Source organism: Phocoena sinus, chromosome 13, assembly GCF_008692025.1.
Source record: "Phocoena sinus isolate mPhoSin1 chromosome 13, mPhoSin1.pri, whole genome shotgun sequence".
NCBI lineage: Eukaryota > Metazoa > Chordata > Mammalia > Artiodactyla > Phocoenidae > Phocoena > Phocoena sinus.
The window spans coordinates 83,744,996-83,771,127 of record NC_045775.1 but is presented as its reverse complement, the minus strand read 5'-3'; the positions used below and the strand labels follow the sequence as shown (position 1 = coordinate 83,771,127).

Genomic DNA, 26,132 nt, shown 5'->3' with positions numbered 1-26,132 from the left:
AAGTAACTTCAGCATTGTCACTCTTGCCTGAGCCTGTGTTAAAAGCAATGGCCGCAGTTTCAGATGAGAGAACACAGAGTAAAGAACACGGGAATCTTGAAGTGTTCTTGTCAATTTCAGACTACAAGTGGTATGTGCATGTTTGTTGTTCCTGTTATGTGGATTCTGTACCCAGCTTTGACAGGACAGTGTGGAAGGTGGCCCTGGTATACAGCACTGGGTACTCTAATTGAGACATGACCCCCTGGAAAAGCACTCAATATCAATTAGTGCTCAGGATGTAAAAACACTGTCTCTGGTGTTAATCTCTTTATGCCATCAATAGATGTTTGACAAGGTCAGTGCATTGACAGACCACTTAACTTTCTGAAAACCAAGTGTACTTTTAACTAGGAAGCTCTGATTGAGATCACTAATTTTCATTCTAAAAATAATAACATGATTAAATGATCTTGTCCTATGGCTAGGAATCTGACAAAAAATCGATTACTAACTCTTTAACAATATTGCCTCTTGATAGAAGGCTAATACCTGTTCCCTAATTTACAAACACCAATGTGCAGATTAGGGAAGCCAAATGATTTTCTAATGGTTTCTGTGTTAATGGGTATGTGCTTAACTTCAGTGGAGTAAATAAATGTTGATATTTTAAGAATTTGTTTTTAAGATAACTCTGGTAATTTATTTTGATAAAGCAAAGACATTTGTTCGACCAGCCGTATTCAAGTGTAAGACTTTAATTTTTTAAATAGTCTTTTAATTTTTTTTTAGTATATTGGCCATTTACTATTCATTCAACAAACATCTTCAAGCGCTTACTATGTTGTACCAGTACTCCGCTAGGAAGTGGTCATAAATGAGAAATACCATATCCACTGTACAATCTACTAATACAAGTAAATGATACTCATTAACATTTTTCTCATTTTTTTCTTTTCATTTCAGTATGGTATTTATTACTAGAGTAAAATTATAAAGTTAATGTGAAGGGGAGTGGGGAGAAACCGCTTAATGGGTACAGTGTTTTACTTTGGGATGATGGAAGTGTTTTGGAACTAGATAGAGGTGATTATGACTCACAACACTGTGAATGTACTAAATGCCACTAAATTGTACACTTTAAAAATGGTTGGTTTTCTGTTACATGACATTCACCTCAATTTTTTTTAATATACTTTGCAGTTTTTTCCTCTTGATACATTTATTTGACTTTGCATTCTATATTAGAGTTGGAAGGTATTTGTGAAGCCTGGCTCTGTCCCTTTCAGGCATTGTTTGGTATCTTTCACTAGAATTCTGAAGATTTTTCTTATAGGTCTTGAACATGTCTTGTTAATGTTATTCCTCATTTATTTTTCTTGATATTATGGGTGGGATTTTTTTCATATTTTTAGTGTTTATTGCTGCTGCACAGAAGAGCTATTGAGCTTTGACTGTTCATAGCCAACCACTTTTTAAATCTCCCTTTTTAATAACAGTAACAGTGGAGTCTTTTGGATTTTTCTAGGTATGTGATCAAAAAAATCTGAGATCAAAAAAACACTGAGATGATCACAGTTTTACGTAATTTCCCTAGTGATACAATACTTCAAAGAGGCCCTAATATTAAATATTAAACGATTTTTGCATTCCTGGGATAGATCCCACTAAGTTCCCACTAATTCTTATAACATTTTATTGAATCATATTTACTAATAATCTTTTGAGGATTTTACATTTATTTTCATAAGGAGATTGATTTAGTCTCTTATGTGAGGTTTTTATATTAATTTAATAAAATAAATCATATAGCTTCCCATTACCTTCTACTCTGGAAGAGAAAATATGTGGGAATTAGTTCTTCCTTGTAAGTTTGAAATACTTCACTGTAAAACTATTCGGCTTAAATCCTTATTTGAAGATAATTTTTAATTTAACCTTCATTCTCAGATTTATAGGCCTAATTTCATTTTCTTTATGTCTTATGTCAGTTTTTTCCAGAAAGTTGCCAAGTTCATCAAAAATTTTCATTTATTAGTATTGTGTTCTATATTAATGTTAACCTCAATACTTTCTTATGATTATAAGTGCTTTCATATGTTTTATCCCCTTCATATATCAAATTATTTTATGTTTATTTGAGCTTTCTTTTTTTTTTTTTTTTTTTTTTTTTTGCCGTACGCGGGCCTCTCACCGCTGTGGCCTCTCCCGTTGCAGAGCACAGGCTCCAGACGCACAGGCTCAGCGGCCATGGCTCACGGGCCCAGCCGCTCAGAGGCATGTGGGATCTTCCCGGACCGGGGCACGAACCCATGTCCCCTGCATCAGCAGGCAGACTCTCAACCACTGCGCCACCAGGGAAGCCCGAGCTTTCTTTTTATTGAACAGATTTTTAAGTGACTTTCCATTATTGTTTTGGGTAATATGTTTTATTTTTGTTTCTAAGAAATTATATTTTGGCTTTATAAATTCTGACTTTTTGCTTTATAAATATTTCATTGGTTTTCTCTCTTTGTTATTTTCTTTTTCTGCTATGCCTCTTTGATTTTAAATTTTCAATTGCTTAGCACATTGGTTTTTTTTAAAAAAAAATAATGAAAGTTTTTAGTGTATGAATTTACCTCTAAGAATATCTTTGGGAGCATCCCATAATTTTGTTTTGCAGTATTTTTATATTATTTTCCTGTAAATATGAAGAGTTATTTATAGTTGATTTTTATAGTGATTTTATTTTATTCCAAGAGTTCTAGGAGATTTTAATGTCTACCCTGTTTTAATTCATTGCTTAAGTGTTTTGATAACTTGTAGCTAAAGAGTCTGGGCTATAAAACAACTGCTTTTTGGAATTTTTTGAAGCTCTTTTGTAGCTCAGTATATAACCACTTCAGTAACTATTTCATGTGTGCTTGAAAACTTGGGGTTTCCTCATAATAGTCTAAGTTCATTATATCTTTCAGTTTGTCCTCATTTAATTTTATTTTCAAGTTCTCTATCTCTCTTATATATTTGGGATCCTGTTTTGGTATCCTTTGTCTCTTAGGAAAAATAGGGCTGGGCTAAAGATGTCCAACCATAATAATTCTATTTTTTTCTTTTTTCTTAGCATACCTTATTTTGATGCTCTATTAATGCCCTATTTTTTCCTCATTCTGTGTTGTACTCTCCAATTCATTTTTTTTTTTTTGCTATGAACTGTTCTTTAGTTGAAAATAATATCACCACTATTTGCTGTCATTATGTTTGCATTCTTATGATATACTTTTTTTTTTTGCGGTACACGGGCCTCTCACTATTGTGGCCTCTCCTGTTGCAGAGCACAGGCTCCAGATGCGCAGGCTCAGTGGCCATGGCTTACGGGCCCATCCGCTCCGCGGCATGTGGGATCCTCCTGGACCGGGGCACGAACCCGCATCCCCTGCATCGGCAGGCGGACTCTCAACCACTGCGCCACCAGGGAAGCCCTATGATATACATTTATACACCTTTCCTTTTTTATTATTCTTTTTTTTTTTCTCAGTGTATAAACATCTAAGCGGTGGTGACAGAAATTCTGAGGGATAAAACTGGATGTGAGCAGCAGAGCAACAGGTGAACCAATTGGCTGAGCACACTGGGGAGATCAGGAGTGGGGACCCAGGAGGGCTGAGACCAGTCTCCAGCTCTGGCGATCAGGAGCAGAGTGTAGCCTCAAAAGGGGAAGTGGGGACTTCCCTGGCAGTCCAAGGGTTAAGACTCTGCACTTCCAATGCAGGGGGCACTGGTTCAATCCCTGGTTGGGGAACTAAGATCCCACATGCCGGTGACTGTGGTGCAAAAAACAACAACAAAAAAAAAGCCATGCAGGCATGATCATTCCTAAAAAAAAATAGCACTTGTTAAAAAAAAAAAATGGAAGAAAGAAAGAAAAGAAAAGAAGGGGGAAGAGTTAGGTGGGCATAAGACTTGCTGAAGAGAGAACTGGCTGACACTCTCCTGACCTCAGGTGACCCTGTCCTCAGGTGAGGCTGGTGCCACAGTCAGTGGATGGAGCTTCACATAGACTTGCGATAATCCCTGGATTCAAGCTTAGATCCTCGCCCAGTGCTTTGGTGGCACTGATGGGACACCTGATTTCTTTGTACCTCAATTTTTCTCTATATCAAAAATAGTAAGACTTATTTAAAAATATTTCTGTAGAAGTATTCAAGAGTGTGCGTGTGATAAACAATGTCTAAATGTTTGAGGAACCTTTCGAGTGCTTGCAGACAGACGAGGGTACTGTGACTTTAAAACAGTATTATTTTAGAATGAAGGTTCCGCCTTCAATGTGTCTGATAAAGAGTTAAACTAGTTTTGAAAATAGGGTATGTGCAGCTTCATCTCCTCCATAGTGAAATGACATTTCCCACTGATTGGATTGAGCCTTTTCTCCTTAAGCTTGGCTTGCTTCTTCCAGCGCTGTGTGCATGGCATGGTAATTAGGGGCTTAGGTTCTCAGTGGTAGGATGCTCCTGGCTATTTCTTGAGCTGTACTTACCCACAGCTCCGTTCCTCACACTGCACTGGCAGGGCGTGTGGTGTGTATTTTTAAGTGGTAAGATTTGAGGAAAGCAGTTCCATGGAAAAAGGAACGTGATCGACAAGGCTTGTAGAGAAGGAGAATCAGCTGGGGTTGCTCGCTTTTAATTGAAGTTTAGTTGGAGGTTCAATGAGGTGAGGCTGTTATGACAGATTTCAAAATGTAATGATAGGCAAAGGGGGTGGGTTCATCAAAGTCGGAGTAAATACAGAGCAACAGCTCAGCAACCCAGCGTGAAGCAACAGCTACGAACCCTCACAAAAGGCAGAGTAATTAAAATTGGTGTTGCACAGCCCTCCTCAGTGGGTACCTTTCCAAGGAAAGCAATGACTTTATTGTGGAAAAATATAAACACAGATTTGGAGATGTAAATTACATGCATGTTTTAATCTTGTTCATAAACACTGAAAGTTTTAAAAATGTAAATATAATCAAAGTGCACAACTGCAGCTGAAACCAGATTTGAGAAGGATTTTGAGAAAGAAAGAAGGTGAAAGGCCCTGCAGCCTCCCCGACCCTCACACCCTGCCCATCCCAACCCTACCTACCCATCTCCCCCCCACCCCACCTTTGTGGATTCGGAAAAGAAGAGATAGAATTCTGCCCTCCAGTTTCTGAGGACACAAATCCTTGTCTTTAATTTGTCAGCATCACAGAAGAGATGGTTAGTATTAACCCTTTCTCTCCATTTCCTCTCCTGCCTTAACCCTTTTGGTCTATGCGTGTGATGTTTGAGGTTAATGAGTACGATCCACAGTGACTAAGCATTGGATAATTTGCAGCATGGGAATGAAGGAGGAAATTTATCCAAACACTATCCAGATTCTTCTATTTCCATACTTTAAGCACGAGAGTGACCTCAAGTAGAGCCAGTTCTAAAGGTTGAGCTTGGAGAAATAGCATTAGATAGTAGAAAACTGACTGCAGTGGTGTTGAAGAAATGTGTGTGGGTTCTACCTTGACTGTCCTTTGCTGCCAAACATGATTTTGGGCAAGAATCTTCACTTCACTGGGCCACAGTTTCTCCATCTGAGCTGTAAGATTCCTTCCATTTCAACCTTTCTGTAATATTATGCCTCATGGATCCACTCCAATCTAAATGGGGCCTGGGAAATTCAACCCCAACGTGGTACCCTTCCCCAGGTGGCCCCAGGAGTCAGAAATGTTCCAGACGAGGGCCAAGATTTTCCTCTGCCAAAGCTCCTCCACTCTGTAATTTAAAGCCAGGACTCCCTGAGACTTTTGTAGGAAGTCTTTTGTCCTGGCCTCAGTTCTGCACCTGCTCAGCTGGGCAAGGGACCTTCCCAGGAGGGAATGACCTGATGTCTGGCCAGACCATCAAAGTTCACGGTTGGAGTTGCCATCGAGATGACCCAGTGTAATAATTCTGCATATTTCATCTACATTGACGAGGGAAATATTTAGCAGGGCTTTTATATTCTGTTCCTCTCTCAGTGTGTTCCCTCTTCAGAGTAGGGTAGTGGAAATTTATAGGATTATGGGGAGAGATACTAAGGGCCACCTGTCATTGATATAAATCATTTAAAATGAAATTATAGTGTGGTATTCAGGGGAAGCTTAGTTTCAAGGAACGAAACATATCAAGAGTCTTTGTAGTAAGTTGTGTACCTGGGTGAGTCCACCAGGAGAGCATGAAGTCAAGTTTTCCTTGATTGGTTGTTTTAAGGTGGAAAATAAAAAGTACATTGAGAATTTAGCATTTGCTCTCCCAGTATATTACATGGTAGGAAAGGGTTGGGATTTGGAAGTAGGGTAAGAGAAATGGTTGTGGGTTTGAAGATTCGTTTTCCAATTCGACCACTGATTCCCACCTGAGCTCTGAAGGAGGTCAGTTCAAAGGACCATTGAGCCCTGGCCTGGCTGAGGCTTCACCACATAGCCTTTGTGATGGTTGCCTCTGGCTGCCCTGGAAAGGAAACAGGGTTTGGGCTGGTTCCAAAAAGAGCTCTCTGATCTAATTTGATTGGAGTAGCAGAACGGTGAAATTTCCAGAGCAGTCCCGGGATAAGGCATTGGGAACAGAAGTTGGGGGTGTATTAGATGTATGTTGCCAAACTGGAACTTTTGGGAAAACAGGAGAAGGGATGAATATAGGAAAGAGGAATGAAATATTAGTAAAAAGCTTTGGGTCTTCTAATCTTATCACGATATTTAACACTGTTTTTCTTGTTTTATAAGGATAGACATATATGTTATGTTCACGCACTGTTAGCAACAGTAGTTGTGCTTTGCACATTTCATTATTGATTTTTTTAATGATGAGACTAGAAAGGGGTAATTTATACAAAGATAATGTTCCTGTTTTAACGAAAACATCAAATAATCCATAAGGAAATAAACTTCACCTAAAAGTTCTCACACTGTTGGATTAAAGTCCTAAATATAAAAACCCAAACTCTTAAAAGAACACATGGGTACATCTTTATAACCTTGGATTTGGCAATGACCTCTTAGACGCGACACCAAAAGCAAAGCAATAAAGAGAAAAATAGGTAAATTGGACTTCATCAAATTAAAAATGTTGTGCGTCCATGAACACTATCAAGAGGGTGAGAATACATTCCAAAGAATGGGTAAAACTGTGTGCAAATCGTGTATCTGATAAGGTCCTAGTATCCAAGATATATAAAGAACTCTTAAAACAAAACAATAAAAAGTTAACAAACCCAATTTAAAAGTGGGCAAAATACATTTCTCCAGAGAAGATACACAAATGGCCAAAATGCACATGAAAAGATGCTCGACATCCTTAGTCCTTAGGAAGATGCAGATTCAAGTCTCAACGCAATACCATCGTACACCCATTAGGGTGCTTATTATACAAAACACAACAAAACCAGAAAATAACAAGTGTTGGTTAAGATGTGGAGAAAGTAGAACCTTCATACATTGCTAGTAGGAATATCAAGCGGTACAGCCAGTACGGAAAACAATTTGGCAGCTCCTCAAAAAGCTAAGCATAGAATTGCCATATGACCCACCAAGTCAACTTGTAGTTCTGTACCCAAAAGACGTGGGTATTCAAACAAAAACTTGTGTACAGGTGTTTATAGAAGTGCTATCACAACGGCCAAAGTGGAAAAACCAAAATGTCCATCAACTGGATAAACAAAACCTGGTCTTGTCCAGACAATAGAATGTTACTCAGCCACAAAAAGGAATAAAGTAGACATAGGTTACAACATGGATGAACCTTGAAAACATTATCCTAAGTGAAACCGGCCAGGCACAAAAGGCCATGTGTTATATGATTCATTTATATGTAGAATAGAAAAATCCGTAGTAACAGAAAGTAGATTAGTGGTTACCAGGAGCTGGGGAGAGGGAGGAATGGCGACTTCCTGCTTAAGAGGCGTGGGGTCTCCATTCAGGGTGATGAAAACGTTGCTGAACTAGGTAGTGGTGACATTGTGAATGTATTTAAGGCCAGGAAATTATACACTTTAAAATGGTTGAAATAGTAAAGATTATGTTATGTGTGTTTTACCATTTCCAGACTCTATAAACATCATAGAAACTCTGGTAATTTGACAAACAGATGAGCTTAGGTTTGCTGAGGAGATGCATATATTTGAAGTACAGCCTTTGGGACTGGGGAAAGCTTCTGGAAGAGAAAATGTACATGGCTGAGGATGAGTCCTGTTTCCTGGTCCAGACTTGCTGTTCTGTGGCCTGGGGCGAGTCATGTAAACTCTCTGAGCCTCAGTTGGAAGCCTTGGACAAACCTTCTATTTCTGGGTGGGAAAAATCTCAATTACTTGTGGGAGCTTTTCAAGCCTCACACACTTGCATTCACCTTGGCCTCTTACCCAGTGTGAAGGGTGGAATATTTCTGATGGAATGCTCTACTATCAGGAAGAGTGGGTGGGGGACACACACAGGGGTCTGGGAGTGTGAAAGTACACTTTCTGGTAGCACCTTTGTAATACTGAGAAGTCCTGGAGCTGGTGGTGATAGCGCTCGCACTCCTGGGAAGGGCAGGAGGTAGATTCATTCATTCCTTCCTATGCCGCCCCCTGGCAGATATCCACACTGAAAGACACAGAGCCCCTGAGTGGGTGGAGTGTCTGTCCTAGAGGGAGGAGATATCATTCCAAAGTCCATCTGTGAACTGCAGTTGTGGTGAGTGTGCTGAAGAAAGAGTAAATGCTGCGTGGATGAGTATTCCAGGGCTAGGGATGCTCTGAGAAAGTCATGGTTGACCTGCCTCTGAAGGAGGACTTGGAATGAACCAGGAAAACCAGGAAGGTACAGACCAGCATTCCTGGGGGAGAGAGAACCGTGAGGGGGAAGGAAAGCAGAGTGGGCTTGGGGAAGACATGGCAAAGAAAGCCTCATGCTGGGAGGTCATGCTGAGTTGTGGTCAATGTCATTGAATTAAAAGGCCAGGGAAGTATTTTGCTGAGACCACAGTAGGCACTTGTACCAGCAAATGCTGCTTTCACGTCCCCACAAAGCTACCTCCTGTGCTCTGGGAGTACGTTACCAGCAGTAACCACACAGCATCTCTGAAACTGAAAATGGTCCCCAGAGTTGGCTGTGACCTGAAGCCACCGTTCCTCGGAGCCTATACCATCTCCCCAGCACAGGGCAGTGTGGGTTACAGAACCAGTGGCTCTGGAGTGTGACACCCAGCCTACCCTGAGAGTGCTGGGAGAATGTGTCTCCTTTTGGTCTTTTGGGTTTTGGCCCATCACCCAGTAAATCTAGGCTCTGAGGATGGTAGAACTACCAAGAGTTTCACTTGTATTCGGCAGGACCATTGCATGTATTTGGTGGGTGGACCGGATCCATCTTTGTGGTGTAGGCCACATTTGCTTCCACACTTTGATGGAACCCAAGGTGAACGGAACTCATACCTGCCAGTCATGTGCTGTACTCCTAGGAGCCTTCCCTGCTTAGAGTTGACGTGGTTGGAGGGCCCAGCGCTGCAACTCTGGGGCGTGTGCGATGCTCCCGGCCGCCCTGTCCACGGTGCAGCAGTGGGGAAGGGAGGATGGTCACAGCCTTGATTGGAGTTGTCCCAATTAAGGAAGGGAGCTCATCTGTAAGTCCTACTTTAGGCAAGGCCCCCTGTCCAAACCCTATTAAATTTGGAGGCTTATGGGTCATTTCTTCTCTGTAACCATAAGTCTGTTCCATCTGGCTTAATGTTTCTTCCCTTTGCTTGCAGGAGAGTAGATCTGGAGAAACCAACAGCTGTGTTGAAGAAATAATTCGGGTAAGGATATTCTTTTACAAATCTTACCAACTGGTTGACATAGATTCCAAATAGAAGGAGGTGCAGCTGCAGTGTCAAAGTGAGCCCATTGTTCATGTATTGTCTGATCTTTACCCTTTCTGAGGGTAATCACCTAAGTTGCCTAAATAACAGTACTTTACAAAACAACTTCTAAAGCTTCTTTTAGAAACCTAGGAGCTACACCTTAATCTGGTCCCTTTGCACAGGCTGAGGTGACACTGTATTAAAGGGATCAGCTGGAAGACAGAGCAACAGAGTTGAGATGAAAACTATGATTGTGTTCACATTTGGATGCCCCCATTTATCACCCTACTATTTAAAAGCATCTTTCAATAGTCTGTGCTTTCCAGTCAGGCAGGGGTTGCCTGGTTATTTTTCTCCCAAACTTAATTAGAATCAGAAGCACTCTGACAAGGAGGTGATGCTCAGTGTTGAAAATTTACTTCTGTATTGTTGTGCGTGTTATTATTTTTGCCTGTTACTCTCTGTAAGCCTGTCCTTTTCATCATCATCATCTCACGTGCACAGCCTCTGTGAACTAGTTTCACGCGCAGATGCACTTAGGCTGGGCTGTTCTGCCCTATTAGTGTCCTCCTGAGCACTCAAGCTTATAATCAGGATGTCCTCTTCAACCTATATTTTGTCTTCAATCATATTTTTCATCGGAATAACCTAATAATTTATAGCTCTCAGAAAGCTGATATTACACTGGGCAAAACACCAAGGCAGATCAGACCAGATGGTGTGGCAATTCTCTATAAAGAAAAAGAAAAACTTTATTTTAATATGTTTGTAACTTTTGGGCATCCTACACACTTTTCCTTGAATGGCTAGTGAATTACAGTAATATGGTTATGTGGTTTAAAATTTTACATTAACCATCAAATTGTTTTCAGCGGTAGGATTTTTATTTCTTCCTGGAAAGCATTATTTCATAAATAAATTTTTTCACTCTCGAATTGAGTAAAATAACTCATTGAAGTTTGATTTGATGAATTCATAATGATTTTTGTTTTTCTGGGAGAGATTTATATAGAAAGCAGTTGTCAAAGTGTGGTAGCTTCATTTCTGGCATTTAATTATACGTTGAATAAAATACGTGTTGTATTTTACATCTAAATTATCTCTATCTTGGGGCCTTGTTTCAGGTTAAACACAGATAGTGTAAAATGCAGATGTACTTTTCCTATTTTTCTCTTTTAACATACTTTCATGTTTGGGGTCCCAATATTCAGTGTTCAAGCCATCTTCCTTTGATTGGTTATGGTGTTTATATCTGCAAAATGATAATACCACAACACACCAATCCCCTCTTTGGTTTCTCTGTTTATGTTTAAAAAATCCTACCCCTTCTCATCCTTTCTTATCTTTTCTGAGGATATGGAAGAACTCTGTTGTTTGACCTTTCTGTCCTATATTCTAAGCAGGGCTTGAAGTTTATAAAGAGCTTGAGTGTTTCTCATACCATAACGATATATTTTAGAGAAGCAGTCCACAACCTTTTCGGCACCAGGGACCGGTTTCATGGAAGACAGTTTTTTCACGGACCGGGGGGGGGGGGGGGGGTGGGGGGGGGGGGAGAAGGTTTCGGGACGATTCAAGCGCATTACATTTATCGTGCCCTTTATTTCTATTATTATTACATAGTGATATATAATGAAATAAGTATACAGCTCACCGTGATGCTGACAGGAGGCGGGGCTCAGGCGGTAACGCGAGCGATGGGGAGCGGCTGTAGATACAGATCAAGCTTCGTTGGCTCACCCGCAGCTCACCTCCTGCTGTGTGACCTGGTTCCTAATAGCCACGGAGCGGTGCCAGTCTGTGGCCCGTGGTATGGGGAACCCTGCCTTATAGACAGTGCAAAATTCACTTCAAATAAAACTGAATGCTGGGGCTTCTCTGGTGGCGCAGTGGTTGAGAGTCCTCCTGCCACTGCAGGGGACACGGGTTTGTGCCCCGGTCCGGGAAGATCTCTTCCACGTGCCGCGGAGCGGCTGGGCCCGTGAGCCATGGCCGCTGAGTCTGCGCGTCCAGAGCCTGTGCTCCGCAACGGGAGAGGCCGCAACAGTGAGAGGCCCGCGTACCGCAAAAAAACCCCAAAAAACTGAATGCTGTTAGTCAAGAGTTTAAAGCGTTATTTATTTTTTTCTTAAGAAAGCTGATGAGAGCCTGGCACCCCGGCCCCACTCTCCTACCTTCCCACAGTACTGACCCCGAATCCATCACACCACGGGTGCCGCCCCTGCCTGCCTTGAATCAGGCGTGGAACAAGAGGAAAAGCCTGGACCAGTGAGAGAATTGATTTATGTGTACGCGCAGGGTCAAGGGTAGGGGGGATGCTTCCTTCATCGGAAGACAGCTGAGCTCTGAGCTCCACACTTCCCAGAGCTTGTGAGGAGTGTTCCAAAGAGGAGATGGTATAGACTGGGAAGTGATGGTGGTGCTGGTGCTGTCATGTGAGCATCTTTTTCTCCCCTCACCTGGCAGTCTAAGGTGTTAGTAGTGCTCTAACTTCAGGAGCTCCTAGAGGATCATGTCTGTGTTCCCAGTTTTGCCTGGAATGTTTTTCTGGCTGTCACCTGCCTCTCACACCAGGCAGCCCCAGGATTGTCTTCCCCTCTTATTCTAAGCATCTCTCCTGCAAACACAAGCACAGGGCGCCTTTTCAGTTACAGCCTGTTGGATTTGTTGTGTGTCTGTCACACATCAGTATTCTTCCCACACGGTGGCCCTAATGTTTGGAATTTAGAATTCACGATTTTGTGGAATGAATAAATAAATGAGTGGGTGAGTAAAAGAATCCTCGAAAGGAGAGTGATGAGTACCGTTGTGATGGCTCAGAGATTCCCTTTGCTGTAAACCACAGACAAGAGGTATTGGCCTTTTTAATGCTCGGTTCCTGTGAATCATCTTTGTGGAGCCCAATTTTCCTTACCAGCGTCTCTCCCCTTGGAATCAGCTCAGGTAAACCTGATGTCGTCAAGGTCACCAGAGGTGCTTACTACTTGCAGCCATCTCATTTTAAAAAGGCTGTCCCTTGTTGTGGAGGAAGATCGGGGTCACTAAAAATACCTTAAAATTATGAAAATGGAGATGGTCGTCGGACAAGTGTTTGCATGCCCTTTCCATGTGGGAGGTACTGGCAACAGCGGTGGGTTAGAGAGACATGACCCCTGGCCCTTTGGGAACCGACAATGTGCTGGAAGAGATAGATACTAAGTTTTTTCTTTTTTAATCTCATAAATAAATGTATAATGTGAATTGTGGTAAATACTCAGGGTTTTATGAGTGCTTACTCTAGGGTACATTACCGAATTTGGGGTCAAGAACTACTTCCCTGAGGAAGCAGCCCTTGAACTGAGCTGGAGGGTGAGTAGGAAAGCAACCTAAGGAAAATGGTGAAGCTTCCAAGCAGAGGGAATGAAGAGCTCGGCTTGTTAGAGACCCGGGAAGGAGAGAGAAGGCCCGCGTGGCTGGAGAGCAGGTGGGAAAAGCCAGGCAGGAGCGGCCAGTCGTGCTGTGCTTTCTCAGCCACATTCGAGAGCCTCTAAGCACAGGGGAACCGGTGAAGGATTGGAGCTGGGAGCGATGTGATCAGATTGGCGGCGTAGATGCACCGTTCTGGCTGCTGTGAGGAGTGGCTTGAGGGGAAAATGGAAGAGGAATGTGGGGCTGATGCAGGTTCCAAGCAAGGGATGCTTGGTGGAGACACGGGAAGATTGAGGGAGATGCTGTGTTGGGTGGGGGAGAAGAGGACATCCTCTGTTAATTTTTAGACATGCTGAGTTTGAGGTGCCTTTGTGATGTTCAAGTAGACGAGGAGAATGTAGAGGAACTCAGGACAGAGGTCTGAGCTGCAGGCCAGCATTTTGGATGAATTAGCACATTGGTAGTAAAACCACAGAAATGGGTACATTTGTCTGGAGAGAGACTTGAGGCCGAGAAGCAATGAGGGCCTGAATTCCACCATTTCAGGAGCAGGGAAGGGAGGAAGATCCACTGGCAAACGAACATGAGAGGGAGTGACTAGAGAAAATTGGGACCATGGAAAGCCACAGAATTCAAGGGAAGAGAGTTTCCATCCAACAGGGTGCAGAGTTTCTGAGAGGACACGAAAAGATGAGGATCGAAAGCCACCCAATGGATTGGACAACAAAAAGGTCGTTGGTGACCTTATGGGGAGCTGTTTCTGTGGAGGAGAGGGGGCAGGGTCCAGACTGGAGAAAACTGAGAGGATGGAGTCCCTGAGTTTAGAGACCTCTTGTGAGGAAAGGCAGTCGTTTCCGTTCCATTTATTTCCTACACAGTCACGACCACCAATGAGGATAGGCTAACATTTATTGAGCACTTACTATATCTGGGACACTCTTCCAAGCTTCTTGCGTGTGTTTTCTCATTGGACCATCACAACTGCCTTCTGTGTAGTTGGGAACTATTATCATCCCCATTTTACAGAGGAAGAAACTGAGGCGAGGGGAGGTTCAACACAGCTGGCCAAGGGAACAGCTACCACATGGTAGAGCTGGGATTTTAACCAGCACCACCATCTGGGACCAGCACCCCCTCTCTCTTACCTGCTGTGCTGTTTTATTAAAGGAAGAAGCCCCCACCCCCACCCCAGCTCATTCATGAAACCACTCAGGCATTTTGCTGTGAAAGGGAGGTTTCCCGTTCCCATGTGTATATGATCTGAAAGTGCCCAATCACGCGTGTGTGCACTTGAACTTAGTGGAGGTTTTATGGCCAACGTCAGCAATCTCACCTTTGAACTTCTTTTTCCTCCCCCCTCTCTTACTTTTGCTGAGGTGACTGCTTTCAAGTCATTTGAATATTACATTATGTTCTCCAGTATAATTATTTTTTATCGTCACTCAGAGAATTTCAATCCTGGGACCTAGTAAATCTGTGTATTACTGCAAAATTCATTTAGGAGATGGGCACTAAGGGCTGGGAGCCCTCATTGCTGACATATGTTTGTAACAGACAGTTTTCTGTTGCACTGTATTTCATCCCTAAAGGCTCCAGTGCTGTAATACTTAGGTGCTTTCCCTAGCATTATCCATTAACGTAGAATGGCATTAACATTTGTTCAGCAAATAAAATCCGTTTACAACCTCATGGGGGTGTGCAGGGCTGGAATCTAGAATGCACAGATTTTATGCCGCACAGCTCTAGATGGTGTTTATTGCCAAGCATTCCTCATAACGTAGGGAGCCTTTGTCATAAGGGACCAGTGTTTTGAGATCTGGTTTGGATTTAAAGGATGAATTTAGAGACAATCTCAGGGCAACATCTGAGCAGATTATCTTCTTGGCTTTCATCTTTAGTCGCTAATTTAATTCCAATTTCCTGTGAAATATTCATGGTGAATATTTACGTAGAGTTGCCTTTCTGTTGATATGAAAGGAGTAACTGGGACTTGTTTAAATTCTGGAGACCCAAACCAATTTCCTGACACTATAATTGAACAGATTTCCAGCAGACAGAGGGAACTCCTTTTCCTTGGTTTTCTAGAAACTAAGGAGCCTCCTAGGCAAGATTTCCAGTTGTGATGCCGGGAGATCTGTGAGTGAGGAGAGAGTTGAGATTACCATCACGTGGGACGTACATCGTCATGGCCCCCTCACGTGTTCAGACCCTGGATGGTGAGACAAGAGAAACCTTGTGCTTAAATGTCTACAGGCTCCGTAAGCCACATGAAAATATATTAGCCACTCGGAGAAAATAGAGAACAAAGGGACAACTTGTTTTAAGTGATCTGTTTGGGTCGTTTGCAGAGCTGGACCTAGGTCAAATCTCCCGTTTCAGACCAGACAGGCGTTTCCTGCCTCATGTTTTTTTTTTTTTTTTTTTTTTTTTTAATAAATTATCTCATTTGTTTCAAGTAGTAAAGATTTTATTCACGGCAAAATGAAGCCCACAAATGGCAAAATCAATCCGGGTATAAATGTAGAGGAGCCCGTTTATATATCCCATGACTTGTCATAATAAAATCGAATCAAAGCAAAAGTAAACCTGGTGGAGGTCTAGAGAAATTCACCAAGCAAAAGCTACGTGTTTTATCCAAGATAAATGAGTTTCACTTGGTAGTGTTTTGTTTTGATTTTTCTTTTTGCAGTTGGCCACTTGGATGGATAGAGACAGCAGTAACACAATTTCTATCTTATTTTACATCTGTAGGTGCATTTTTACTAGATGTTATTATATTTGTCCTTTTGGCTGAAACCCAAAGCCCTACTGAAATGGCTCCATCTCTCTTCCAGGGGCCTCCTGGTGCCCGTAAGGGGTATGCAGCAGCCTGCTGCTTGATTCAGGGCCATTTGGCTACACTTTGTGATGACTCTGGAGGTGTCCAGTTTGTAACAGAGGTGGGGTGAGAATACTCTAATTCAGAATCTGTTCTGAGCCCAGAGGCTTTGGGGTGATGGCCAAAGGGACCATGGAGGTCTGGAAGCTCCCATTGGGAGTGAATGGCTTTGCCTTTCTGTTTTTACCTGTCTCCTTCTGATGCACACGGTTAGACATCACAGAGGCATTTACAGAACCAGGGGTGTGGAAGACCAAGGGGGTGTTAGCAGCCCAAGCAGCATATATTCTGTGGGAATATACTCTCTGCCCTATAGTCAAGGGAGAGTTCTGATACCGCAGTCAATATCTTTGCATGGGGGATTGTCATTATCTTACTCTGAAGGTGCCGACTGGAAGACAGGAGGAGGTGCACACATAGTGTTAACAACAGCTGGATGCCACAGGCCATCACGGAGCTCACGGTGCTGTGTACCTCCTGCTGTGCCCAGGCTGGGACAAGGGAAGCATGTCAGTAGCCAGACTGCACCATGGGCGGGGTTTCCAGCAAGGTCAAAGGCACACCTTCCCCATTTCTCGTGAAGAAACTTGGAGAACTTCAGCACTACATTAGAGGACCGAGGCATTAAATATACTTGATTTTTAAATTTTTCTGTTGCTCTAGCCTTGCAAGGTACATCCACCGAGCAAAGAGATAGTGAGACTGGGCTCAAGACAGAGTCAGATTCTTGGAGGTCCTCTGCAGAGCCACACGTGCTCTGGCCTCATCTCTCACCCCTGCCCACCTCTCACTCTGTACATGGCTTCTGCAGGAGCGGCACCACAGCTCTCTCCCTCACCTCCGGGCTTCACGCATGCTCTTCTCTAACCCCAGAGCACGCTCTGTCTACCCCTGACCCCGAACACCCGACTGTTTCTTGCTTATCTTCCAAGCCTCACTTAAGATGTCACTCCCTCCAGGAAGTCTTCCTGATTGCCAGAGTCTGAGTTAGATGCTCTTGTTCTATATTCCCCAAGTACCCTTTACTTTTATTCATAGCACTTATTGTACTGAGTCATAATTGTCTTTCTTAAGCCCCATTAGGCTCTTACCATCCATCTCCAGGGGCTATCAAACTGCCTGGCATGTAATGGGTGTTTTAATCAATGCTGAATAAATGGATGAGGAATAATGAATGAATGCCTTTGACCTTTTGCTCAGTGTCTGTTTTTCCTCTCCACCCTGTTGTCCTTCCAGTCCTCCAACAAAAAAAGATTGAGGTGCTGTCCCCCTGAAACATAAACTCTCCAAGGACATCCAAGATTGTTGGGTTACCTGGGAGCATTAGAACATTCTACATTTCGCACAAATTCAAGAGAGATGAGAGTTCAACTAATAACTCCTGAGGGTTGGAAGTGAAAAGGCATCCCCAGCTACTGCTGGTATCCATGCCAGAAAAACTCAGACCTTTTGTATCTGCCACTTGTAGTCTGATTATCTTTCATGAAACTGAGTTTTCCATTTTGATAGCTAATGAATGTAATGTACAAGTTGAAGAAATCAAGATAATAAATTTGCAGGGATAATTTGGTTAATTACCATATTGCTGCTGGTGTAATCGAGGGAGGGATGTCAAAGCTATTTCCACTGGTAATATGTTCCATGTAAAGCAGTTCTTGGAACAATTACCCAAAGTTATCAACTCAAGACACACATTTTAAAATTGTACTTATCATGAAAACCACACACGGTGTTCTCTTTTTTCAAATGGAGGGTTGTGAAATTACACAGATTTGCTGCAAATTACTATTGTACACATACAGGAAAGTTAAAAATAATTTCTAAGATCGAAAAAGATAATTTGAGGATTGACAAGATACAGGCCTTGAAAAATTAGAACATCTATCTAGATATTAATGATATCTTTTAAGGAAGACATAATTACCTGTAGTTCTTACACTCATAATTATTTAGATCATTATAATGGAAAAAACTTAGAAACCTGATTATTCTTTTGCCATTTCATTTATGTGCTGTTTTATGATTTCTGATATATTTGGTTTATAGTTACGTGGTTTGTGTGTTTTTAATGGTTGTTGGATGCCATGAGATGTAAGTATTTTAAAAATGTAGGGGTTGAAACTCAGGACGTTTTTCATGACTTTTAGAACATGTGCCCGTATTTATCTACAGGTGGTTTTGTTCTGATTTTGAAAGCTGTCCACACACACAGCCCACAATTTCAGAATGGGTAATCCAGTTTTGGCATTCCTTTTTTTTTTTTTTTTTTTTTTTTTTTTTTTTTTGCGGTACGCGGGCCTCTGACTGTTGCGGCCTCTCCCGTTGCAGAGCACAGGCTCCGGACGCGCAGGCTCAGCGGCCATGGCTCACGGGCCCAGCCACTCAACGGTATGTGGGATCTTCCCGGACCGGGACACGAACCCGTGCCCCCCCAAATCGGCAGGCAGACCCCCAACCACTGCGCCACCAGGGAAGCCCTAGTTTTGGCATTCTTTAGGCTCCTAAATTAACTGGTTTTTGAACCTGAGGCATTTTCCCATTTGCACATGGCTCCATTCCTGGGCCCACGTGTAGCCCAGAAGTTCTGGAGAATCGCTATGCTTGGCCTGCTTCCTGAACACCTTTGGTTCTGCTGATGAACTGGGAAACGTACACCTCTTCCTGTCTCTCCAGATACAGTAGTCCTCTTTTATCCGAGGTTGCAGTTACCTAGGGTCAATTGAGGTCTGAAAATGTTACATAGAAAATTCCAGAAATAATTCATCAGTTTTAAATCATGTGCTGTTCGGAGGCAGGTGATGAAATCTCGTGGCATCTTGCTCCATCTCACCTGGGATGAGAACCGTCTCTTTGTCCGGCGTATCCCGTGCATCTCGGTATCTCTCTCGGTACTGTGTTCAAGTGGTTCTTACTTTAGTTGATAACGGCCCCAAAGTGCAAGAGTAGTGATGCTGGCAGTTCTGCTCTTCTCTGACTGTGCCTAATTTATAAATCAAACTTTATCCTAGGTGTGTATATATAGGAAAAACAGTGTGTGTAGGGTTTGGTGCTGCTTGTGGTTTCAGGCACCCACTGGGGGTCTTAGAACATATACCCCATGGATAAGGGAGGATTGCAGTATTGGGCTGGAAAATAATGTCATATCCTGACACTAGCTGATTTATTTCTTACAGCTTCTCCCTCTCTCTTTCCTCCCACTAAAAAGGTGTACCTATTTATGCAAAAGTATATCTCTCTCTCTCCCCTGAATTTCCTAAAAAGTTACAGGCGTTGTAACTCATGGGCAGTTTGCTGTTTATTATTACAACTTTTTCATTACAGTGTTTTCATTTTAATGCCTTATTTTTTATTGTAATCCTAAATCATGAGAGGTCTGTGGTTCTGTAGAATTAAAAATACTAAAAATTTTATATTCTTCTCCTTTTTAAAAAAAAAGTGTTTTTCTGTGAACATTGATTAGGCTTCTGAAACATGATTAAAAATCCTAAGATCAGCATGCTTATTATTGACATATTACGCATTAATTTAAAACTCTATGCCTCAGCTACTTGTAAATATCTTTTTAATAATCTCAAATATAGGTTTATTTTTGCATATGAAGTACATATTTTCTAAAAATCACCCTGGGATTCTATATTAATTTAACAGTATCGATATATTTATATCTGCATACTTTATGAATCATTTTAGCCTTCCCTTCTCTGGCAATAACTTGTGATCTCACAGTATTTTTGGTCAGTTTTTAAACATGTTTTTGAATTCAGTTTAACGGTGTCTGGGTGGGGGAGAGGGAATGATAAGCTTTTATTTATTTTTCTTATTTTTTTAATTTTTTTTGCAATTTTGGAAGATATTTTATTTTCTATAATTAAAGAGTACTTTTTTGGTAAACATACTATTTTTAATAAAATATAATCTATAAGGGCAAACATGAATCAAGGATATGATGAAATATTGATTAAAATAAATCCTACTCTTTCCTTTGTAGAATATAGATTATTATAAGTGGTTACTTTTTATTTTCCAACTTGGCAACAGTTTAGTACGATAAGCCCAAGAGAAAAGTTAATATATTCAAGATATATTAATATCTGAGTTTGAATACGCAAAGTATTTTTAAAAAGTAATATTATAAAAATGAAAGTCCTTGAGCATATGCTGACATGACAGGCTTTTAAAAATAGAACCTTTCAAGTTAGCTTAAAACGTTAGTACAGCTTCTGAAAAATGACCGAATCCCCCAAAACCTACCCAGGCTGCTTCTCTGGAAACCAAATGACAGACTTTTACCCAGCTTCAAACAGGAAAGCCATTTGAAAACTCAGCTGCAGATAAACTAGAGAGAAAGAGGAAAAGGGAGAAAGAAAATCCGGCCATGAAGAAGATGGTGTCGCGAGAGGTTCCCTCCAGTGAGAGTAAAACCTCCCCTCTGGGCTGCAACATGAGCATTGATCATTCTGACCTTTTCGCTTTCTATTTCCTTGGTTTTCTCAATGAAGTCTCTCACTCAGCCCTCCACCCGCACCCCAACCCCAGACTCTGGAAAGCGGCAAGAAATGAACACTGAGTTCTTTTGGACGTTCGCTGGTTATTGTTGTATGAAATCAGGAGATCACTGTGACATGAATACAGACTCAAGAGCAGATTCCCAGCAGGTTCAAAACAATGTAGATGGTGATGGGGGGAGGGGGGGACTCATGGTAACTGGAGTCATCTAGAAAGATCGTCAGCAACCCGTGGATAGTTGAAATGATTAATCACTTCAGCACAAAAGAGCACAAAAGGAGATTTGTTAAGAATAAGCGGGGGACAGAGTGCTACCTCCAGGGGTGCCAGGCCTGTCTGCTTAATAATGTGTTTTTAAAGTGTATGCCACGTCAAAAGCCAAGCACGTGCAAATGGAGGAAAATGGAAAGAAAAAGCAGTGGTCAGAATACTTAGTGCATCGGAACAAACGTTTCCGAGATCAGATTGGCAATAACTTTGATTGGAGCATTTTTAAATGCATTCTTATGCCCCACCCCACCTCCCACCTCCAAGGTCTTAGCAGCCCTGGGAAAACTCACAGTCCCTAGAAGGATGTGTGCTGGACCTTTTATCACTAAAAATGATAAAGAGCCCATCGAAGCAATATTGTGTGATAGTCCCCCTTTCTTTGAGGTGCAGGGGTCTCAATAGTCTCCTTGGGCTAGAGCAAACTCCATGAATGAAAGCAACAGAAGCAATAATGATAGCATGGCTTAACACGCCTTGATGGCTTTCTGTGCCCTCAATGTCTGTTATCTCCTTTAATCCTCACTCTAACTCTAGATGATGTCATCCTCATCTTCCAGAGCAGGAAACTGAGATAAGGGGAGGGGAACACATAGTAAATAAGAGACATGGTTAAGGTTTAAACTCCAGAGCCCAGAGCCTAAGTTCATAAACCAGATAGAGTGATTTTTTTAAAAGGCTGAATATTTTCAGTACGTAAGACTAGGCAAATTCTTCTTGTGGGGAGGCATCAGGACTCTTGTGTTCGTACCACCTCTTTCTCACGGCCTTGAGGATAGGAAAGGATGCTCATGGCTGCAGTTGTTGCTTTAGAAGCCACACAGCGTTTCTGAGGAGTTAGATTGAGCATTGATGCCTGCGGTGTGGCATAAGGGGTGCACAGTGAGCACAGAAGTACCTTTTTTTGTTGTTGTTGTTGCGGTACGCGGGCCTCCCACTGTTGTGGCCTCTCCCGTTGCGGAGCACAGGCTCCGGATGCACAGGCTCAGCGGCCATGGCTCACGGACCCAGCCGCTCCGCGGCATGTGGGATCTTCCCGGACCGGGGCGCGAACCCGCGTCCCCTGCACCGGCAGGCGGACTCTCAACCACTGCGCCACCAGGGAAGCCCCAGAAGTACCTTTGATAGTTCCTTACAAATTGGTCTTGAGCGTCTATTCACCTGTAACCTAGTTACTGGTAGTACATCTTGAAGTGCCAGCTTCTTCTGCATCAGCCTGTGTTTTGCTACCTTCCATAAAGCTCCATGTTACTGACACCACCTGCTCGTATTACCCTTCGCAAGAGCCCCAATAGTCAACACTGTCCTCCTTCCCAGGAGAGGGGTGGGTGAAAATGTAGAGTCAGAGGCACCGAGAGGTCCAGGTGGCCGCAGCCCGCACCCCTGGCTGCACAGGTGTGAATTTTCACTGTCGCTGGAGGGAGTTCTTGCATCAGACACTCTGTTTGACAACGGCTCTGCCACTGACCAGCTTGGTAGCGTTGAGTCAATAGAGATTTCAATACAGTGCACAGTTTGCAAAGAAGAAAGCTGTAGTTCTCGCTCGTCATTTGATATGGCTGGAGCATCTGTTGCCAGATAAATTGGTGGATACAAACATCTTCGTGAATCAACCTGGCTAACCAAACGTTTTCATTCATCAAACGCAGTTCTGGAGGTAAAGCAGTCTTGCAAATCTGTGATTGAAATCAACCTTTTATTTTGGAACTGATGACTGTTAGCTGCCATTATTCTCATTAGGATAATCAAGTATTTTCAAACTCGTTGGAGATGAGGTTCACTTAAGGAAATCTCAGTCTGTGAAATCCGGTTGTAGAGTATTTGCGAGATTAGCTCTTTATTGCTAAGAAATCATTGTTGTGCTAAAGGACTCCTGCCTACAGGAGAGGATTAACCTAGGATTAATAGCAAATTCCCCTAGATATCTAGACTCTAGATACCTGCTTACAGCTTTTTTTACAACTTAGCATTCCTAGAAAACAAGAGTGTTGGAATCACTTTGAGTTTGATTTGACAAACGATAAAATATAAAGACAGTGCTTCCTTGGAATAAAAATGAAAGCCAGTGGGACATTATAAATCACTTTACAAAAATATCTTTTTTTTTTTTTTTTTGTACCACTGTTCAGGTGTGCAGACTAATAAGCAAAGCAGCTGCAGAGGGAATAAATGCAGACGACACCCCCTGGTGGAACATTGTTTGATAGGTGGTTGATGGCGTTTTCTCTCTTTAAATAGAGTGGAAGTGCGTATTTAAATTTCTTTGCCTTCTTAATTATTGTAAACTACGTTCATTTATGTCAACTTATGCCTGTTAGTTGCTTTTACAAGTATATGGTTATACCAAGTATGCCTAATTATGAATCAGATTACCCAGGCAAAGTCGTTTTTATAATATATGTTCTAGTCTACTGTGTTTCTAAAGACTCCTTTTCAGAGCTCACAAAGGATTAAAAATTATGCATAGCTTCTAACTTATAGGAGTATTTTCACATTGAAATAAACTTGGTAGATTGCTTGGAACAGCTGTCTTGCTTATTGGCAAATGACATAGAACCCTCCTACTTAAATATAAATCCTTCCCATGTTAAGACTTATCCAACTGAGGAGAGCAGAGTAAGACTCAGAAATCTGCTTGGGCTTGGAAGGACAGTGAATTAAAATAGTGGAAGTCTTTAAAGAGGTAGGTTGAGAAAATCCCCAGCTTCCACATAGAGCCTTAAAAGAAGACACAGGAAGGGAAATGGGTTGATATTCCTGTACCATGTATGAAGGATTATATCTTTTCAATATTGTGTTTTTCATTGACATACAGATTTAATTTCAATTAGAATGTGATTGCCTACATTTCTGTATGATTTTGTAGGACCCAGCAGTATTCTCAGTAAGTACTTGAATGATTTATTGAAAATCTAACTTCATGAAAAGACTGACTCATTCAACTTTTAAAGACATCTTATATATCCTTTCAAGTATGGGACTTATTGTTAATTATTTATATTCAACACCTTGAGTTATTACTATAAAAAAGTCAGTGACCCCTAGCATCCAAAGATGAGTAAGAGCTGGAATTTTACATGTAGAAAATTCAGGTCTTCATGGGAACTCAAAGGCATCTAAAATTATAAACTGTTTTTACATCTGTTAGGAATCCACTCTTGAGTGAATTAGGAGTTTATAATGATACCTGTGGTTACTTGAAAATGAAGAACTGGGCATGCATATTCAGCATAGTTAGTAGTGAGTTTTCTTTTTTTTTTAATTGGGGTATATTTGTTTTACAGTCTTGTGTTAGTTTCTACTGTACAGCAAAGTGAGTCAGCCATATGTATACATATATCTCCTCTTTTTTGGATTTCCTTCCCATTCAGGTCACACAGAGCACTAAGTAGAGTTCCCTGTGCTGTACAGTAGGTTCTCATTAGTTATCTATTTTATACATAGTAGTGTATGTGTATGTATATGTGTGTGGGTGTGTGTGTGTGTGTGTGTGTGTGTGTGTGTCAATCCCAGTCTCCTTTAATGGATTTTCTTCTCCTCCTGTGGCAGCAATAACATGTGGTTGACCCAGGCTGGTTGTATGGCTCAAAGGAGATTAAGGATTGCACACAGTTTGGTAAAGTGCTATTAAAAACAGCAGTGTTTCAGCTCAGAGCTACAGAAGGTAGAGAGCTGGAGAGAGCACCACTTCCACTCTTACAAGAGGAAAAAAAAGCCAGAGAAAGAGCAAATTAGCTACTTTTCTTAAACCCGTGAAAGAACTGAGGTCGCAAGGCAAACAACCTGAAATATGAAGGGAGACAGGCACCTTCAGGGAGAAACAGGATTTGAGCTTTTGCTTGTAACGGACACCACCCAAGGCCATGTAAACCAGTTAGAAGAAACTTGTATGATTGGCAAAGGTGAACATGGGCTCACAGGAGGGCACCACAAGCACAGGGGAGTTTGCACTCTTCTGCAGGCTTTTCTTCCCCCAGGTGCTCATAGGGAAGACCTGGGAGCAGGCTGGGAGGCCTCACCTGTGGTGTTGGCTAGGGGAAGGGAATTGCAGCCACTGCTGAACCTCCACCCAGGCCCATCTCCTCTTTCTCTCCTACTGATCACAAACCTTAATCTGTAGGAAGAAGGGCACAAACCTGCAGCCTGAGAGCCCTGGTGGGTCCCCCTATAGCTGGAGGAGAGGAATGGCAACCATCACCCAAACAACGCACACCCTTCTCCCCTGTCATTCCTTAATCTTCAGGGGTTAGGGCAACCAGAATGCATCCTGAAGTCCCTGTGGGAAACCCACTGTATCGGCAGAGTCTGGGGTTTTTTTTTTAGAAAAAACAAAAAGCTCTACCCCTAGGGAAGGGTCAGGAATATGTGCTCCCTAACATTACATTACATCTGGAGGAAAGCTACACCACCAAGACTCATGTTCACAGTGCCCAGCTAACACCAAGGCTTAATCAAAACATCAGAGACCATCTTCTTTCCCCAGCTCTCCAACCACTGCATAGACTAGCACTGAGTAAAAAGAACAGTGGGATACAACTGGGAGAGCTATGCAAAGAGAAGACCCAAAGCCAAGTGGAAACTCATAGCCCAGCAGAGAGCAAATTCACATCCAGCCTGACCCCTCATTAGATTAACACAAACCTCCACACTGAAGACCTAACAGAAGGAAAGGCATTCTCATCTCCAAGAACAGAACATACTTCCCTCAGAATCTACTGTCTTATACAACATGTTTGGTGTTCAACAGAAAATAAGGAGACCTATAAAAAGGTAAGAAAAAGCACAATCTGAAGGGACAAAGCAATCATCAGAACTGGACACAGATATTAGAACTATCAGACACGGAACTTAACTGGCTACAATTAATATATTAATGGCTCTTAAGGAAAAGGCAGACAGCATGCAAGATCACACCGATGGAAACTATAAGAGATGACCACGTGAAAAAAATTGATAAATGAAAAAGAGATGAGGAATGTCTGTAATGGGCTCATCAGTAGGCTGGGCACAGTTGAAGAAAGAATCCATGAGCATGAAGGTAAGTCAACAGAAATCACTCAAACTGAAAACAAAGAGATAACAGTGTAAAACAACAACAACAAAAACAGAACAGAGCATCCAAGACTGGTTGGATAATATTAAATGGTCAAGCACATGTAACTGAAATTCCAGAAAGAGGAAAAACAAAGAGAACAGGGCAGAAGAAATAATGGCCAAGAATTTTCCAAAATTAGTGACAGACACCAAAC

The 26,132-nt window shown here is 42.0% G+C and overlaps 1 protein-coding gene across 10 annotated transcripts in view; it reads left to right on the top strand.

Annotated features, from left to right (window-relative positions):
• The window catches only part of AFF3 (AF4/FMR2 family member 3), a 618,492-nt gene that overhangs the window by 302,242 nt on the left and 290,118 nt on the right, over window positions 1–26,132 (top strand). For all 10 annotated transcript variants that reach the window (XR_004352729.1, XM_032652346.1, XM_032652348.1 and 7 more), the window contains one exon: window positions 9,732–9,779. Coding sequence is in view for 9 of the 10 variants with exons in the window: in XM_032652346.1 (XP_032508237.1) it covers window positions 9,732–9,779 (48 nt within the window). In the remaining variant the exon portion in view is untranslated. The remainder of the gene's footprint in view (window positions 1–9,731; window positions 9,780–26,132) is intronic.